The following is an 18,044-nucleotide window of genomic DNA, read 5'->3' as shown; positions in this document are numbered from 1 at the left end:
CACTGTCAGGTGGGGTACAACAGCACAGAGCAGGTGTGTGGGAAGGATGTGCTACCAGAGGAGGGGGGAAAGAGGTTAAGCTGACCTGGGGGATACTGTGGGAGACACCCTGTTCAATGCCCTGAGCTCCTTGTTCCTCTTCCTTTTCCTTTGCCCCACACAAATGAGAATGACTTCCTGGTACTCTCAAAGCTGCTCATCTATAGCAATACTTTGCCTCTTGGGTAGTTTGTTGTGCACTGTGAAAGCTTAATCTGAAAACAGAAACACTGACTAAGCAAGTATGGAGTTGCTTGCAAGACTCTTTTTTTATGCCTGCAAAGTGCTGACAGCATATTTGTTTTTAAAGAATTGCTTTTCTAATCCCTTATTGTTTTATGACAGCTGTAATTGCCTGACTGGATGCCAGCACATATAAACTTATAAATGGTCCTTACATCTTATTTTATAGTCCATCCTCTGTTTTGAAATAAACTGCCTACTAAACAAAATCAGTTTCCTTGTGTTTTTGTTTACATGTATGTGGGTTTTGATAAAGGGAAGTGGGCATGCAAGGAAATTCAGAAATTGCAAAAGGGAAAATATTGGGACTATTTTTCCTTCTTTCTACAATACATGCAGCAACAGACCTATTGAAATTCCCTTCCTCTTCTGCCTGGGTTTATCTGGGCTTGCCTGCATGTGGCTCTAGTCCAGTCAGTTTATACAAAGCTCCAGGGTATCACTATTCCTGTGGATGACACTCACTGTCACACCCCCTTTTCTTCATGTGCTGCTTACATTCCCATCTCAGGGTCACATCCGGATGGGACAGCTGGGGCAGTGGGATGCTCTCAGGAGGCCCATAGGCTTTGCCACCAGCTGGTGAGCCCACAGAAAGCACCTCTTAGTCTTGCACTGTATCTCAAGCCTTGCATCCCTCCTGTGCCTGCAGCTCCCAGAGCCCCTGGTGTGCTGCTCCCGCAGCTGTGTGTACACAGGCTGAAGACATGGTGTCTCAGAACTGCTGTCTAAGGGTGGCAAAGGTTAGGTTCTGCATTCTGCATTACACGTCGTTGGCTTCTGGCAATGTTTTGTCAAGAGTGATCACCCTTTGTTGCCAAACTCTGCTGTCAGATTGGATCTTAGATCTTATTAAACAGAGATCATTTTTCTTGTGTATGTCCTCAGTTGACTGCTTGCTGCTGTATCTGTGTGGCTGGTGTGAGGTCACTTGTGGTACAGAAATTTGCTTTCAATGCCCAGGTCAGAGCACCACATTAATTGTATTGAAACTGTCTGAGTGCACAAAGCCAGGGCCAGGGCAGAAACCCCCCGGCCTCCTGCGCTGAACACCAGGCACACCCAGCCCACACCCCTAGCACCTGGGAGCCTTGGCCTCTTGTCTCCCATCCTAATTCCTCACCCTATTTATGTGTGGTCAGCCATGGTGCTCTTTCCTGACTTGAAGGGATTTGTGTGATAGCATTTACTGCTCGGCATCCCGCAGAAGGGAGGAGGTCTCTTTTAGCATCCTTGTGCTGAAAATGTTAATAAATGGATGAATGAATAAATAAATAATGCCTTTTGGCGAAGGATTGGGAATAAAAATAAGAAAAAGGAGTGAGGGAGTGCTTAAAAGAGCATTTCTGAGGATACTGAGTAAATGCAAGCAGGGATGCTGAAGTGTCACAGTTGGTTTGCAATGCACTCTTAGCTATCACAGCAGACGGCATGGGGCCTGCTGGCTGGAAGCACAGGCTCAGGGCTTGGCTTCCTGGTCTCCCACGTTCTCACTTTGAGGATTAAAATGAGGGGCTGCATTACCACAGGCCACGAGATGGCCTTTGGCCTTCCACCTTCCTTCTTCTAATGCGTCCATTTTACCTGTCTGTCCCATTGTTCTGACCTCACAGGTTTGGCGGGGGAGTAAGAAAAATAGTGAATGTTTTTGAAAGGCTCAATGAACCCCCCTGCTTAGCTGGTTGAGCCACTTAAATACGAGAATACTTTCCTCGCACGTACTGGCAGTTAAGCAGCTGAGCTTGTGAAGTGCTGCAGAGGCCTCGCTGGCCCCGCTGCCTCGAGCCTGGAGCAGGTAGGCAGCCACGAGACGCCTGTGTTTTATTTCTGTGCTTCCTGTTTTAAAGTCGCGCTACTCTTCCAAAGGCTGTCTGGCTGCAGCTTTGATTTCGGAAACAGTTGGGCTTTGCCTCTACGGTAGAGTCTACAACAGGAAAAGGCAGAAAAACGCAAGTGTCTCCCCGTCGGGGAATCGAACCCCGGTCTCCCGCGTGACAGGCGGGGATACTTACCACTATACTAACGAGGAGCCGTGCGAGTCTCCGCATAGCCCTCCCTACATGGTATTTAATCTCTGACAGCTCGGTGGTGACCCTGCCCTAGCCTTTCATAGCCAATCATGCTTGTCGGTGGGCAGCGCCCTGCCCCGCAATGCACCACGGGAGTTGTAGTTCTCCACTCGCTGCAGTCGCCGTTCCCGGGGCGGGCGGGACTACACGTTCCAGGGGCCGGCGGGCGGCACGCTCCTCCCTCCGCGCGGCGGGCGGGGCGGGGCGGGGCGGCTGGGGCCGAGCGCGCGGCGCAGGGCAGGCGGCGGGCGAGACATGGCGGCGGCCGACGGCAGCTCCTTCGCGTCGCCCTCGTGCTGCCTCACGCGGCACCTGTACCTGCGCTGCCGCGTGGACTTCGGCGCGCGGGCGCTGCGGGGCACGGCGGCTTTCACCGCGCGCGCCGAGCGCGGGGCGCTGCGCTGCCTGGTAACGGCGGGCGCGGGGCACGAGGAGGGAGGGCCGGGCCCGCGCCCCTAGGCTCCCCTCAGCTGCCTTTCCGTCCTTCCGTTCGGCCGGCCCGGCCCGGCCCGGCCCTCCTTGCTCCCTCCCGGGACCCTCCGCTCCTGCCCCCGGCTGGGCTGCCGCCTCTGCAGCGGCCGGCCCCGTCACCCGCGGGTGGCTGCGCTCGGCGGCCCGGGTTTGCTGTGCCTAGAGAGAAGAACATAAATATGCATTTTAAATATGCATTTTCCCTTTGAAACGGAGAAGAGCCTGTTGCCGTAAAAATGGGAATAAAGGAAAGCTATGCTTGTGGCTTTTCCGCACGCGTTTTATTGTGCCAGTTTCTTTCTCAGTTACCGATGCACATAGACGTGTGAACCTCCTCGGCGTTGCTTTATATGCAAAGTGAAGCTTGGGGTTTGTGGGCTTGCTCCATGCAGCCTCCATGAAATCCTTTTGTGATTGGCATTTACTTTTAGACGAAAAGAAAAAAAAACCCCAAACATCCTGTTAACGATAAAGAGTGAAACTTCACTCGTGCTGCACGTAAGAGTGCTGCATTATTTAACTCATCTTCTGTTGCTTTAAAGTCTTGATGCATAGCGGCTAGTTCCAGGATGGAAGCCTTGTCAGGGTGGTTTCCATCATGCCCTCGTTTCATAGCAGCACTGTGAAGCCTTTCACCTTTCTAATTTACTCTGTGACCTCCTGTTTCCACTTTCATGGTCAGAAGTTGGTTTTCTTCCTTTTCCCGCTCCAGTTTTGTAAGCTCCCTGCTGCGCCCCTAAAATGCTGGTTCCCAGTACCCAGCATAGGTACTTGATGTCTCTGTTTCTACTGGGTAAATACTTTTTCTTTCAGAGAGGCATGTATTTAAGGTTATTACGCCGCTTAAGAAGCGTGTAATATATTTGCTTCATTACAGGTGTTGGATACAAAAGACGTACAGGTATTTAAAGTGACCGTGAATGGACAGGATGCAACATTTGCCTTTGGAGAAAAGCATAGTTTCAAGGGGACCCCCCTGGAGATCACGCTTCCTTTTGAACTAAGAAGGTACACCCTGTTGTCTCTTCCTTTAGGTGTTTTCCAAAATGCCCTGAGTAAACCGCTTGTCTGCCTGTACGGTCGTTGTGTAAAGCTTGCAGAGGGACTCATAAATAGAAGTTTGCATTTATTTGATGTGGTCTTGTAGATGACTTTAATATTTGGCTTTCATTAGCCAAGACTTCAGGAGTTTTTGTACCCACCCCCAGGTCTTATATCATGTACAAAATGACTTGCTAAAGTAAGCAGCAAAATTATGTGCAGTGTATCACTATTTTTACAGTGCTTCTCATCAGTAATACTCTTTCTGCTTCAACTACCTGAATTTTGTCATGTTCAGAATTGCTACAGTATTTCACATATGAAGTTACACACTTTGCCTTTCTTTCGTGCAAGGGTTGATCCTGTATTTCTGTAGAACTGCAGGTTATCACTAGGATTATAAAGAAACATGTTTTCAAACAATATTATATTGTATTGACTATGCTAAACCAAGTCCCTAAAAACTGGAACTTGAGTTTCAGCAGCTTGATGGAGACAAGAAATGATAATCTACCGCTCAAGTTGGATGAATTAAAAAGTTGTTGTCAAGTTACAGTACATGTTTCGGTAGTTTGCTATGTATGTTGTAACTCCATGGTTCTTGCCTGCCAAAGCTGAGAGCTCTGACTGTATCAGGAAGTTCCCTTGTTTGAATAAAATAGGATATTATGTTGATTCTTACTATTTTGTTTCCAAAACTGGTTAGTGCCTCTACAAACTACTACCTCTGCTGTTGCTGCTGTCCTGTGAATTAGTGCAGTTTAGAACCACATGTAATGGAGAAGAAAAAGGGATGTTATACAGTGTCAGTCCCTTCTGGGGAAATGCTTATGATCTGATACGAAACTGAAAAAGTGAACAGGCTTCAGCAGAAACATGGCTTCTTTTGGTTGACTTTCAACCATCTTTAGTTTTATTGCTAGATTTCCTTGTAAGGGGAAAAAACTACAAAGAGGGATTTGTGAGTTGTGATCGTAAGAATTTATATCTTGTGTGAGATGTAGTACTCATTAAAAATCAGTGAAAAGGAAAGGGTAGGAGTTAAAACTAAAAATCTGACTGTTCAGTAAGCAGTGCGCCTTATGGCAATACGAATTACTTTCTCCTTTCTTGTCAAAGATGTACTTTGGAATGCTGGTTATAAAGCAGGTATGTATACCAGGCAGCTTATCTTGTGTCCAGCTCCTCTCATTAGCTGATGTGTGTTCTGATTTGTGGCTGGATTGTTAATTCCAGAGAGTTGCATGCCTAACCTGGAATTTTCTGATAACAGAAGCCAGTACTTCTGTATACTTTTAGTGGCAATGATGGTTATGATATGTCCTTACAAAATGAAAGTATGAATGTTTAAGGTTTGTGTGTGTTCTTTTGTTAGCAAGCCGGTCTTATACTTACATGTACAATGTTAGGTAGCTGTGACAAAAATATGTGTATATAGCTGGTCCAAATGGCTTAAAGAAAAAGTCTGTTCTCCTTAAAGAGAGGAGAGGAAAAGTTTCTAGTTAATAAAAACCAGAAGTGTCTTGGGACATTCAAATAAACCAGATAATCTTTACTATCGTAATTGAAAGAGGAAAGTTGTTTTTAATATGCTACTTGATTTTATTTTTAGTGCTTTTGAGACAATGCTGCAGACCTATTTTCCAGAAATCTTTGTAGAGGAATTTCAATAGCGATCAGGAGTTGTGTCAAAACAGTCTTGATTGTATTCCTTATTACACAGGGGACAAGAAGCTATTGTTGAAATCTCTTTTGAAAGCTCTCCAAAGTCTTCAGCTCTCCAATGGTTTACTCCAGAGCAAACTTCTGGAAAGAAACACCCATTTCTCTTCAGCCAGTGTCAGGTTGAGTGGATAATTATTTATTTTTACTTTTATTTTAACACTTTTTATTTACATACCACTGTAATTCCCCCAGGTTTCCAAAGAGTCACAGGGCAGGGCTGGTATGGATAAGTACAGTAACCCATAACCTCTAATTGCATGTGTATCAGAGGTCCTAAATGAAAGCACTTAATAAGTCAGGACATTGCTGAGATTTTCTTATATGTTTGGAATTTAAGAATTCCAGAACTGCTTTACCCACTCCAGTATTCTTGTTGAAGCATGCACAGTCCCATGTGATCAAAATATGTGGCTATTGATCTGTCTTACCTGCCGTTATTTCTTTCAGAAAAGTCTTAACTACGAAAACTACTATAAGCTATAAGTGACAGGAAGAATTGGTTTGCAGATAATGAATTTTCTCTATTTCCAGTACAGTATATTGGTTTGATTTATTTCTAGTCCTCTGCATCAGAAGCATTGTTATGTTTTAGCTTTTTTTTTTTTTTTTTCCCCTCCAGGCTATCCACTGCAGGGCCATCTTTCCATGCCAAGACACACCTGCTGTGAAACTAACCTACTATGCAGAGGTAGATGAACCTGTCATGTGTCTAACTAAAGACAACTACTACAATGGGTGAATTATTATTCTAGGCCACATTCCAGCAGCTACTAAGAAATAAAACCAGAGAATATTGACTTTTAGCTTAATGTAAGAGCCAAAACCTACTTATCTTCCTTGTGGGACTTCTGTAGCCTTACCATTTTCTTTTAGATATATCATCTCATTTTTCGTTCACGTATATCTTTCTTTCCAAAATTAAAAAATAAGTGCTGTAGTAGGAAAGAATTATGTTTTTAAATCAGGAAAAGCTGACAGTAAGACAACAAAGAGTGCTGTAAAGTAAAAATACTTTAAATGACTCTCATATATGTCTTAAGTAATATGTTCCATTTGCGTAGAGTACATAGTCAGGGGATCTTTGTAGTCCTGGCATAAGCAGTCTGATTGTTTTAAGGAAGCAAAAAGTGAGATATGCAGTGTGATGCTACAATTCAATAGTCTGAAGAAAGTGAAACTTTTAATTTCCATCAGAGGTAATCCTTCTGGTTAATTATAGTTGGGTAACCTTTCAGATATCGGTTCCTAAAGAGCTGGTGGCTCTTATGAGTGCTAATCGTGATGGAGAGATGCCTGACCCAGAGGACAGCAGTCGGAAGATATACCGTTTCAGTCAGAACGTAAGTGCTCCATACTAGTAAGCAGACACCTAAGGCATCTTATTCCCAATGCGTGCAGTTCTGCTTTCTCTGTGGAGCCAAACATTTGCCTCTGTCTAGTGCATAAGGCTTCTGTAAGTTATCCATGTGTCCCTTGTTATTTCCCTTGTCATTATTATTATTGGTGGTAACAGCAGTGATTTGTGTTATACCTTAGTTACTGGACTGTCCTTATCTCAGCCCGTGGGAGTTACATTCTTTCGATTCTCCTCCCCATCCTTCCGGGAGCAGGGGAGAGGAAGAAGAAGGGGGGAGGGGAGTGAGTGAGTGGCTGTATGGTTCTGAGTTACCAGCTGAGCTTAAACCACAACACCAGGGCTGTATGTTGTCTGGAAATACACTATTGGTAAGTTTGGTGGACATGTACAAGGAATAACATTTAGTCAAATTGAAATTACACTACTTAATATAGAAAAACATTGTATTGATTTGTTAGTAAAGGCATGTGTTTCATTAAACAAACAAACAAAAAAGTAAAATGCATTAAACACCAAATATATTAATCAAAAAAGAGAAATGCATTGAAAAGGGCACCCACATCATCTAACATACAAAACCGTGAGACTGATTTGTTAGAAAAGGCAAGTGTTTCCTTAGACAAAGAAGGGAAGTGCATAAAATTCATTGATAACTGTGTGTGCTAAGCTCACTTAAAACTACATGGTCCTGCATGTCCACGCTAGTAAGAGGTGTAGTGAAGAGCAGCCTCTGTAAAAATGAATTTACAACCAGACAGCCAGAGAGATTTGAAGTAATTGATATACTGATATGTATATCATATATTGACATACATGATATTACTTATTCAACATTGTTTAGTCAGATAAATGGAACTTTTATAGGGATGGTTGTATTTTCCCCTTTTATTTTCAGAGCAGTGCGAGAAAGCATTTCTCTATAAAGAAACTGTAGATCTGGATTTTTTTCCCATTAAAATAACAAATATTTAGCATTTATTTTAATTTCAAGCATGGACATCAAATATATAGTTTTTGATTTTGCTGAATCTCTTACATCCAAAAATACTCTTGTTTACTTCAATTCATTAAAGCTCTTCCATGTCTTTCTGTGTGATACAGCTGCCCTTTATCTGAGCAGTATCTCTTAACTCCTTCTTCCATAACATTTAACAGAGCTGGAATGAATATGGAAAACTGACTTTCTTTTGAACAGTGATGAAAGCAGTGGCATTTTTTTATGCAGATTTTTTTCAGACAGAAATGATGCTTACAAATTTGTGGCCCTGGTATGAAACATCTGTGAAATGAGTACTTGTAGATAAAGGAGTATCACTTGGGGAGAAAAAACAATGCCTTTGTTATAAGGCAGGAAACTATGGAGGAAATGTGCACACTTCTTATTTACGTACCTTTGTTTTTCTTTGAATAAGTGGTGTTGATAGCTTACATTACAAAGAAATTCCTTTTTTTTCCCATGTTCTCCATTAGGTTCCTATACCATGCTATTTGATTGCTTTAGTGGTTGGAGCTTTAGAAAGCAGGTGAGTGAATGTGCACAAAGTAAAAATACTAGTAATCATAATAAATGTTTGGAGGTTTTTTTGCTTGTTTCTTGGTCTTGTTTCTAGTTTTAAAAGGTCTTAGAAGTTCAATGAACCTGCCTATTTTATCAGACTGCATGTATTTTGATTCACTTTTATCCCTGTATTAGCTTCCCATAGAATTATTTCTAGTTGATAGTGTCTTAGTGGAATTTTTACTTTCAACAGAAAGATTGGCCCAAGGACACTGGTGTGGGCTGAAAAGGAGCTAGTGGATAAATCAGCCTATGAATTTGCTGAGGTGGGTAATATTTTTTTAACAAAAAAATGTTTTGTAAATTAACTGTTTCACATAGCACTGGAAAAACAACAGGCTGCAGTTCAGTGTTTTGTTCGTCTGTAGCTCTCCTTTCTCTTCCTCCACCCCCCAAAAACACTGCTGTGCTATCGTCACCGAAAGCTGCTACTGAAAATAAATATTGGTACAGTCTTGTGCTCATTTTGCATGTGGGACATGCTGAGGTGAAAGAGAATTAAGTATAGAATCCATAGCTTATTACTTGTTCAGTGTTTGTAGCCAGAGTTGATGTTAGAAGCTAATGTGAATTCTTGTTTCAGGCTGAAGCTATGCTGAAAACAGCAGAAGATTTAGCAGGACCCTATGTATGGGGACAGTATGATTTGTTAGTCTTGCCACCTTCTTTTCCTTATGGTGGTATGGAGAATCCTTGTCTTACTTTTGTAACTCCAACATTATTGGTAAGTGTAACACTGATAAAAGTCAGCTTTTTCTTGGGGCTTGCTTATCCATCAAGTGATGGATATTAACCCACAGATGGGATTAATCTTTCCTCTAGAAAGAACTGTAAAGATTCCTGCCTCTCAGGAGTTAGGAGTCATACATGGAAATGCATTAAGTGGTATAACTTGAGGTTTACTTGAACTGATTGCCTTTTTTTTTGTTTGTTTTCAGGCAGGTGACCGATCACTATCAAATGTAAGTGCAAAATAATTTCATGTCTTCAAGTAGAACACTACTTGAAGTAGAACTTCCTTTGTAACAGATAACCTGTGAGAATTAAAAATTAAGGCAGTAACTCAAGAAGTCTTACAAAGTGAGTTTTAGTTCTAAGTAAGCTGTAGAAAACTGTAAATGTATCTATTTTGTATAACAGATGGAAATAACATGGGTGCATGTATGCATAAGGGTCTGACTGAAGTTAGCTGCTCAATAGCTTTTTTTCTCTCCTGTGTATAGATATGTTTAAAAACCACAACTGAATTGATGTAATTGAAATTGTTTGTAGGAAACTTTCTTCCTCTCTATGTCTGTGCGCTAGAACTCAGTTCTAGTACAGAACAGTACTAAAACTGTGTAGTTTTAAAGTGGAAATAATGAGTATGATTTGAGTAAATTCTAATTTTTCTGGAAAGTTGAGTACTCTGGGTGCTGTTTTATCTCATATGTCTTTCTACTAGACTGATGCAGTGCTGAAAAAAAAAAGAGGGTATGATTGCCTTATCCCAAGAAAACTGAAATATCTGACATGGATGCTTTTTAATGTCTCATGCATCATTATCCTTCTAGGGGTGACCATTTTTTTTTCCTGTTTGGTATTTTAGATCATCCCAGCACTGCAGAAGTTGCTAAGGTGGGAAGGTAGTACTAGTCTGTCACTTGGCTTGGATCCAGTATTCTGAAATGTGATTTCACAAACAAGTGTCTGAATTGTGCTACCAAAGATGTTATTTTTGTTGATCATTTTTGCTCTATGACTTGCAGACTGGACATTCAAAATAATTACTGGAGAAGGTTCAGTATGATAGTGTTAATCCTCTAAATAAAATTCATATGGATAAGTTTATAGAGCTGTGAATGCTAGTCAGCTTTGGGAATGTAATGCAGTAAAGGAGATCCCTTTTGTTTTTTCTGTTGGGTTTTGATGTTTGTTTTCCAGAGGAGTCTAAATGGCAGATCTGTCACTATTTTCTGTGTTTTAGGTTATTGCTCATGAAATCTCTCACAGCTGGACGGGAAACTTGGTAACAAATAAAACATGGGAGCATTTTTGGTAGGTGTGATGTTCAGTGCAATCCAAATCATAACTTAAAATGAATCTGTAAAGAAACCAACTAAATTAATTTCTCCATTCTAGTAGTTCTGACTTTATCAATATATTTCCAGGCTGAATGAGGGACATACTGTATACCTGGAACGCAGGATTGGTGGTCGGTTGTTTGGTGAGCAGTTCAGGCACTTCCAAGCCCTAGGAGGATGGAGGGAACTGCAGAATACGGTACATATTTTTAAGCATATACCTAAATAAAACAAAGCTAATTTCATGTGTTTTCCCACAAAGACTTATATATTCAGATTTCCTAACACTTTCCTAATTGGAGGATGAGCATCTTTGATTCCAAGATATAAGATCTCTTCCCAAGGTAATAGCCTACTATACTGAGATTAGATAAAGCTTTTTAAATTGTTTGAAGCTGTTCTTTGCAGATTCTCTTAGTTGTTCTGGGTATGGCTAAATTGCAGTAATACTTCTTAGCATACTGGTAAGCAGCTGAAGCTGAAAGCTTATCAAAATTATGTGCAAGCATGACCATCAGAATTTCCAGTGCCTCATGCAAATTTTCCCTCTAGACTGTGTTATAAGTGAGCATATTCCTAATCTGTAAGTGTCTAGGAGGTCTGGTTTAGTTTTGTGTTGAGGTAGCATAGTTAAACTTAGTTTTCAGATTTCTGGCCTGTGAAATTTCCAGCCCTCTCATTCAGTTTTGTGATGTAGTTTTACCTGATGTGCTATGAACATTTTCTTGTTGTATTTTATTCTTTATAGCACCCATTTAAATCAATTAGTCTAAATAGTTTGTTAATGAAGGAATAAATATAGATAGTTTACTAGGTGCTCGTGATTGGCGAACATGACAATAATTAACTGCGTTGAGACAGTTGGAGCAAAGGGTGATTTATCTTAACATCTTCGATGATCAGACACTAATAAAACAAGATGAGAAAGAAGTTCCGTTAGACTGTGTTTTGTGCAGATTCAGAACTTCAGGGAAAAGAATGAGAAATAATGCTTTGCAATGAGGTCATCTTAGTTTTGAATGGCAGTTTTGGGTGGACTGTACCCTTATAAATAGGATTAGTAGTGATTTGCAGGAGTGCTAGTTTTCCTAGATGAATATATTTCCTTCTGTCTTTGTCACAGATAAATACTCTTGGAGATAAAAATCCTGTAACTAACCTCATCCCTAATCTGAATGAAGTAGATCCTGATGTTGCCTATTCATCTGTTCCATATGAGAAAGGCTTTGCTTTGCTTTTTTACCTTGAACAACTTCTTGGAGGACCAGGTAAGTGTTAGTGAGACTTCATATATTATTGCTTCCCATTTTAATTTCAAAAACTGAAACAGTTTTGCTTTGGTTTTGTTGTTGTTTTTTTTCTTCTTGTAACTGCTAGATATATTCATTGGCTTCTTGAAGGCTTACGTTCAACAGTTCGCTTATAAGAGCGTAATAACAGAGGACTGGAAGAAGTTCTTATACTCTTACTTCAAGGATAAGGTTGGATAGTATTTAAAACTAATGTAACTTTTAGTTACATGGAACTATGGCATAACCCTCTTTAAGGGCCAATTCCTTAGTTTTCTTTATCTTAGGACCTTAATATGATGTTGTTTGGCATATTACGAAGATGGCTTTGCATTTTGATGTTGGTTTGGGGTTTTGGGTTGGTTTTTGTTGGTTGGTTCATTGGTTTTGTTTGGGTTTTTGTGGGGGGAGGAGGAGGGAATGTGTTTTGGTTTTGTTGTTGGTTTTGTTTTGTTTTTTTTCCTAGAAGGGAATATTTTGTTTTGAAGGATAGAATTCTCCAGAGTAATGGGAGGGATGTTAAAAATACCCCCAACAAAATAAAACCCAAAAAACAAAACCAGTATTGATACTGGTTTTGATAGGGCATGCTTTTATCCAAAGACAACATTTCAAACTGAGTAAGAATTTGTGTTGCTTTGTAGGTAGATGTTCTTGATAAAGTTGATTGGAACTCGTGGTTTCATGCTCCAGGAATGCCACCAGTGATGCCTGTGTAAGCTGCATTCTTTTATAGTCCATGTTTTCCTTCCCCAGATTGCACATGATTTTCCAGTCAGTCATAAATTAGTTTGTAAACTGGGTAAAAGTCCTCCCACGAAGTTTTGATTAGAAAATGTCCTACTACCGTGTGGAAATTGACAGAGGTGTTTACAGGAGAAAAAGGTGTCACTGTTAATAGGTTTGATTATTTTTTTTTTTTTTTTTTTGGTCTGGTGGAAATTCATTTTGCTTTGAAAGTTGCCAGGAAAGAGTCTTTTTTTTTTTTTTTTTTTTTTTTTTCAGTCAGTTTGTTACAACAGTGTTCTCCTTTCAGCTATAAAATAGACTATACGCTCAGAAGTACCGATTATTTTAGGAGTGCATGGGATCAAGTATCATCTGTGAACAAAGTGCTTCTAACTAAAACTGAAATACGTTTCATTATAATAGATATTTTGTAAATTGTATTGCAATATGTAGTTGAAGCCTACAACAGATAAATGTGGAGCCATTTGAAAAAATTTCTAAGCATTCTTGTAAAAACATTACAGGAGCTTTTTGTGTTTCTAAAGTGTGATCCTTTGTTTTTAATATTTGACAGGTATGACATGACACTAGCAAATGCTTGTGTTGCCTTGAGCCAGCGATGGATCAAAGTGAGTGATTAAATAACGCTGAGGTGTCTGTATCTTGAAAAGCTAGCTCTTTTTATACAAAGTGAGCCATTCTCTTCTGAAATACATCATCTGCTGAGAGTGTATTTATGGTGATGGTATGGCCGTTAGGGTTATTTGCATTTCATAGACTAGCCTTTCATCATAGAATCAGAGCACTTCCTATGACTTCTATTCGTGAAGTGCAGTACATATTTTAAAGGGGCACACAGACAGCTTTTTGTTACTGTATGTAGTAATCAAATTGAGAATATTGTTTTTGAAACCTTGATATTGTGGTTTGATTTAAAAACAAATGCCAAAGTATCCCTACATTACTGATTTTATTCTATTAGCAATAATTCCCATGTTTTACTGGAGCTAGTATGCATTTCTCATCAAAAACTGAAATACATCAATCATAATAAGTAACTAATACCATACAATCTTCTCATAATTTTAGCCATAAAACTCATGCAACTAATAGAGAATTCAGTATACCTTCCTTTTCTTAGCTAGCTGTGTGGCTTTTCGTTGAACATGTATGTTAGCCTTAACTTTTCTTCTTCTCAGTATTACTTTTCCTATTGAAAGTATTTGATTTTTCACTTAACTGTAACAGAAGGACAGTGGAGAGAAAACAAGTGGGAATTGAAATAAATACCAAACATCAGATAGTAGCTTAAGTCCCTGCTTTTCCCTTCTTGTCTTATCCTGCACGAATACAAATCAATATCATAAAAAATGTGGAATGGCTCAGTAGTCCAAACAAAAAAATATACCTAATTGTACTTTGAAATACCAATTCAAAACTTAAATAACCATTCTGTTTTAGGCAAAAGAGAGTGATTTGGGCTCATTTAGCTCAGCAGACCTGAAGGAAATGTCATCTCATCAGCTGATTGAGTTCCTGGCCCTGTTGCTTCTGGAGGTAAATGCACACCTGGGGTTGCTTTATTCTGATATCACAAGAGGAGATACGGAGCCCAGTGTGCATTGGAATTAAGTTGTCCATTTTCTTCTAAGTTTTACAAATATAATCCTCTCTCAACATACATAGTTACTAAAACCTTCAGCTGTGCCTCCCTGATTATGTCTGGCTCTTAACATACAGAGTATTTTGGATTGAAAGGTAAAAACAAAACTATAAGGTGCTTGAATTTGTCTGTGTTTGATGTCGAAGTGAATAAGCTATAAATACAACAGAGTATTGTGTTTTGAATGTTTTGGTAGTACTGGATGTGGGAATTTGCTGAGGTTTATTCTTTGCCCCTTCCCTAATACAATGAGAAGGGGAAAGGAACAAATACAAATATTTGTTATGGTAAGCTTTTAATTCCTTTGTACCATCAATTTGCTTGGATGAGTCTGTTTATTTTTTAAATACGTGGCTTGAAGTGTGCTTCTGGCTTATTCTGACTAAGCAGTTTCCTTTTTCAGTCTCCTCTTCCAGTGTCACATGTCCAGCGAATGCAGCAAGTATATGACTTCAATGCGATAAACAATTCTGAAATAAGATTCAGGTTTGTTCTAATATGGGCATTTTTATAATCTTAAATGCTTTCATAAAACAAAGTGTCCTGCTTCATGAATGGTCTGAGACATACTGTTGTACAGAACTGGTTCAGGTTTTTTGGGAGTGTTTTGTTCTTGTGGGCTTTTTTGCAAGTGCATGTGCAAACATGCTTACCAGAGTGGTATTGTTACTTATGAATTGGGTAAATACAGTGTAGAATCATAGAATAGTTAGGGTTGGAAAGGACCTTAAGTTCATCAAGTTCCAACCCCCCTGCCATGGGCAGGGACACCACACATTAAACCATGTCACCCAAGACTCTGTCCAGCCTGGGCTTGAGCACTGCCAGGGATGAAGCATTCACAACTTCCTTGGGCAACCCATTCCAGAGTAGAGGGGCAGGATCACCTCCTTCAACCTGCTGGTCACACTCCTTTTGATGCAGCCCAGGATACGGTTGGCTTTCTGTGCTGCAAGCGCAAGCTGCCGGCTCATGCTCATTTTCTCATCAACCAACATCCCCAAGTCCTTCTCTGCAGCGCTGCTTGAATCTCTTCTCTGCCCAACCTGTAGCTGTGCCTCGGATTGTAGAAGAAGAACTGGAAGTGAGCAGTGGATTAGCTGTGGTTTATTTTCATCTGCCATGCTAGCAAAGGAACCTGAGAGCTTATTTTGGGGGTGGTATTGGATAATAGAATAGGGAGCCTTTCTGTGAATCAGAGATGCCTGAAAAATCTTTTTAATATTTATTTACTCAGGACAGGGTCTCTGGACTAACCTACTCAGTGCTGCTGAGATGCCAGTGAGGTTTTTCTCAATACAACTTGAAAGTTTTTTGTCATTTCAATGCTCACTATCACAAACCTTTAGTCACATCAAAAAAAAAGTACATATCAAAGGAAGTTTCTAATCAGTTAGGAAATGCTCCTGGCTAAATGGCTTGATTCTTCTGCCATCCTAATCAATTCTGGTTTGTGTTTATGCATTGTGTTCCCACAGGTCATATGTTTAGAAAAGCTACTGTTGAGGATATAAGTAATCTTTACAAGTATCTTGAAGTATTGCATGTTTTGCGACTGTTACATACTTGGATACATTTGCAATAGTCACAACTATTCTGCTTTAACTATCTTAGACTATGAACGACTTCTGCCTTAATGAACTTAGAGTTCTTTGTTTCTTATCAAAAGCCCTAAGTATTTGAAATATACAGTATAGCTTCTACTTCTTGTAACAAGAACAATCTCTTAATAGCTTTAAAATAAAACAAGCACGTGCCAGTTGCTTGGTGGCATTTTGGTGGGGCTTTTGTTAGGGGTTTTTTTAATCACTTGGTCAAATGTGACAGGTGCTATATAATGTAGCTCTAATTCTGAGTGATGCAACTGGACGCCACTGTAATATAGAAGAAATATATAACTGCAGAAAATTATCAAACTATTTTGAAGAAAGCTTGAAGCAATTTTTTCTTATTTTATAGAAAAGCCCACTTTTGTAGCATGCTAGTCAAACACTGAATATTTTATGTTGAACTTGGCTAGAATCTCATTCCCATGATGACACAGCAGTGCCCAGTGTGCTTATGGGAACAGAGTAATAAGATAACCACTGTAAATAAAAATTTTGAAAAGTATAAGTTTTTTTTTGTTTTATTTTTTTTCTCAGATGGCTGAGGCTCTGCATCAAGGCCAAGTGGGAAGAAGCTATTCCTCTGGCTCTAAAAATGGCAACAGATCAGGGCAGGATGAAGTTTACTCGACCCTTGTTCAGGTAAAAGCAATTACCGAACTGTAGGAGCTCATGCTGTTGTCATTTTTAGTATAACGGAATGTATAATACTTGACGTTGTACATGTATGCTATGCTTCAAAGTGATACAGTACAGAATTTTCTGTATACTGTGAACAAGCTTATCTTCGGAGTCACTTTCCACTTGCTGATGTATCTTAGTAGAAAGCGGCTTAGTGTCCCAGTATGCACCTTAATGTGAGGCTTTCAAAGGAAAAGTAAAACCTAGATAAAATCCCTGTTGTACTATTTCCCTATATTCTTGTAATGGGGCCTTTTTTCTCCTCCTTTTGCAGGGACCTTTACAGTTTTGACAAGTGTCGAGATCTGGCTGTCAAGACATTTCTGGAGCATAGAGCCTCTATGCACCCGGTCACTTCAATGCTTGTGGGCAAAGACTTAAAACAGGAACAGTGACAAATTTACTGGTTTTTTTTTATGTTTTCTTGCTGCTGGAAGAGAAGACTGATTCCACAAACTGTTGATATGCGTGCTTGATTACACCATGAAATACTCTGCTGCTTTGGTACTAATTTAGCTTAAAATGAACTTTCCAAATCAAGTTCAGTACTTCCTATTTTGCATTTACAAGTAAAACAGCAAAACTGCTAAATCTCTGTATCTGGGAGAATGGCTTTGTTACAAGTGATTTTTAGAACACACAGGAAAGCTGGTCCAAGATGTAGTCATTTGTCAGTCATGGAATTTAGAAACAAGAAAAACTAATTGGTGAGTGATACGGCTCTTTGTGCACAGCTTTCTTTTTTGTAGCAATGTGCTTGAAGACTAAAAAATAAATCTTTACATTGTCTAGTTGTCTGTGTATTGATCTGTATGAAAAGTTTTATTTGCTCTTCTGTCTTGAGGGAGCAATTTTTACTACAGGTCCAAGAGGACTGTGAAGATGCAAATGGATTTCAACCTACTGTATAGGAGTGTTTAAAGCTCAAGTCTTTCCTTCCCCTGTTTGAATTTTTTAATAGTTGCATTTTTTAGCAGTTCTAGGCAGTTCCACTCATGCTAATATCACAACTTAGAGTTAAGTTTAAAAACAGTCAGAGGTGCAATTTTCCTTATGAATTTTACAGCACTGCAGTTCGAATGGATGGTTTAGGTGAAGCTGTTGTGAATGCTGCCATCTGTAGATTGTTTTTTGAAGTGTGGCAAGAACTGCTTTTCCTGGAGATGATCAGTTAGCATCTGTTGAAAGCAGAGATAACCCCATGTTGTGGAGTAAAAATCATTCTGAAAAAGTTCTGTTTCAGAGGAGGAAGTTACCAAATACAGGTTGTGGCACAAGGCTTGGGTTTAATAACTTAGGATTAGTTATTTAACAACTTAGGGTTAGTTACTTCACTTAGGGTGGGAGTGGAGAGCCTATCAGTTTATTTCTGTTCGGAGTTTTGATCAGTATAAGCTTTCAAGCAGATGAAGTTATGTACTTTACCAAGAAATTAATCTTTTCATGCTGAGAGCTCTAATATAAATTAAGGCATGAAGAGGTCTTCTTGGATTCTATTAATTCAAGACA

At 39.7% G+C, this 18,044-nt stretch overlaps 1 protein-coding gene and 1 non-coding gene across 2 annotated transcripts; one reads left to right on the top strand and one right to left on the bottom strand.

Annotated features, from left to right (window-relative positions):
* Positions 1-2,239: 2,239 nt before the first annotated feature.
* TRNAD-GUC (transfer RNA aspartic acid (anticodon GUC)) lies at positions 2,240-2,311 on the bottom strand. Its single transcript has one exon. It is a non-coding gene; the product is annotated as a tRNA-Asp (tRNA).
* Positions 2,312-2,566: 255 nt separating this feature from the next.
* Positions 2,567-17,326, top strand: LTA4H (leukotriene A4 hydrolase). Its single transcript, XM_065670777.1, has 19 exons — positions 2,567-2,759; positions 3,700-3,830; positions 5,587-5,707; positions 6,208-6,276; positions 6,824-6,928; positions 8,416-8,468; positions 8,697-8,769; positions 9,087-9,227; positions 9,442-9,465; positions 10,470-10,540; positions 10,654-10,765; positions 11,690-11,834; positions 11,944-12,047; positions 12,500-12,570; positions 13,159-13,213; positions 14,046-14,141; positions 14,651-14,733; positions 16,392-16,496; positions 16,810-17,326. Exons 1-19 carry the CDS (start codon positions 2,607-2,609, stop codon positions 16,928-16,930), a joined length of 1,833 nt encoding a protein of 610 aa, XP_065526849.1. The 5' UTR covers positions 2,567-2,606; the 3' UTR covers positions 16,931-17,326.
* Positions 17,327-18,044: the final 718 nt, after the last annotated feature.

Source organism: Lathamus discolor, chromosome 1, assembly GCF_037157495.1.
Source record: "Lathamus discolor isolate bLatDis1 chromosome 1, bLatDis1.hap1, whole genome shotgun sequence".
Lineage (NCBI taxonomy): Eukaryota > Metazoa > Chordata > Aves > Psittaciformes > Psittacidae > Lathamus > Lathamus discolor.
This window is presented reverse-complemented; position numbering and strand designations above follow the sequence as displayed.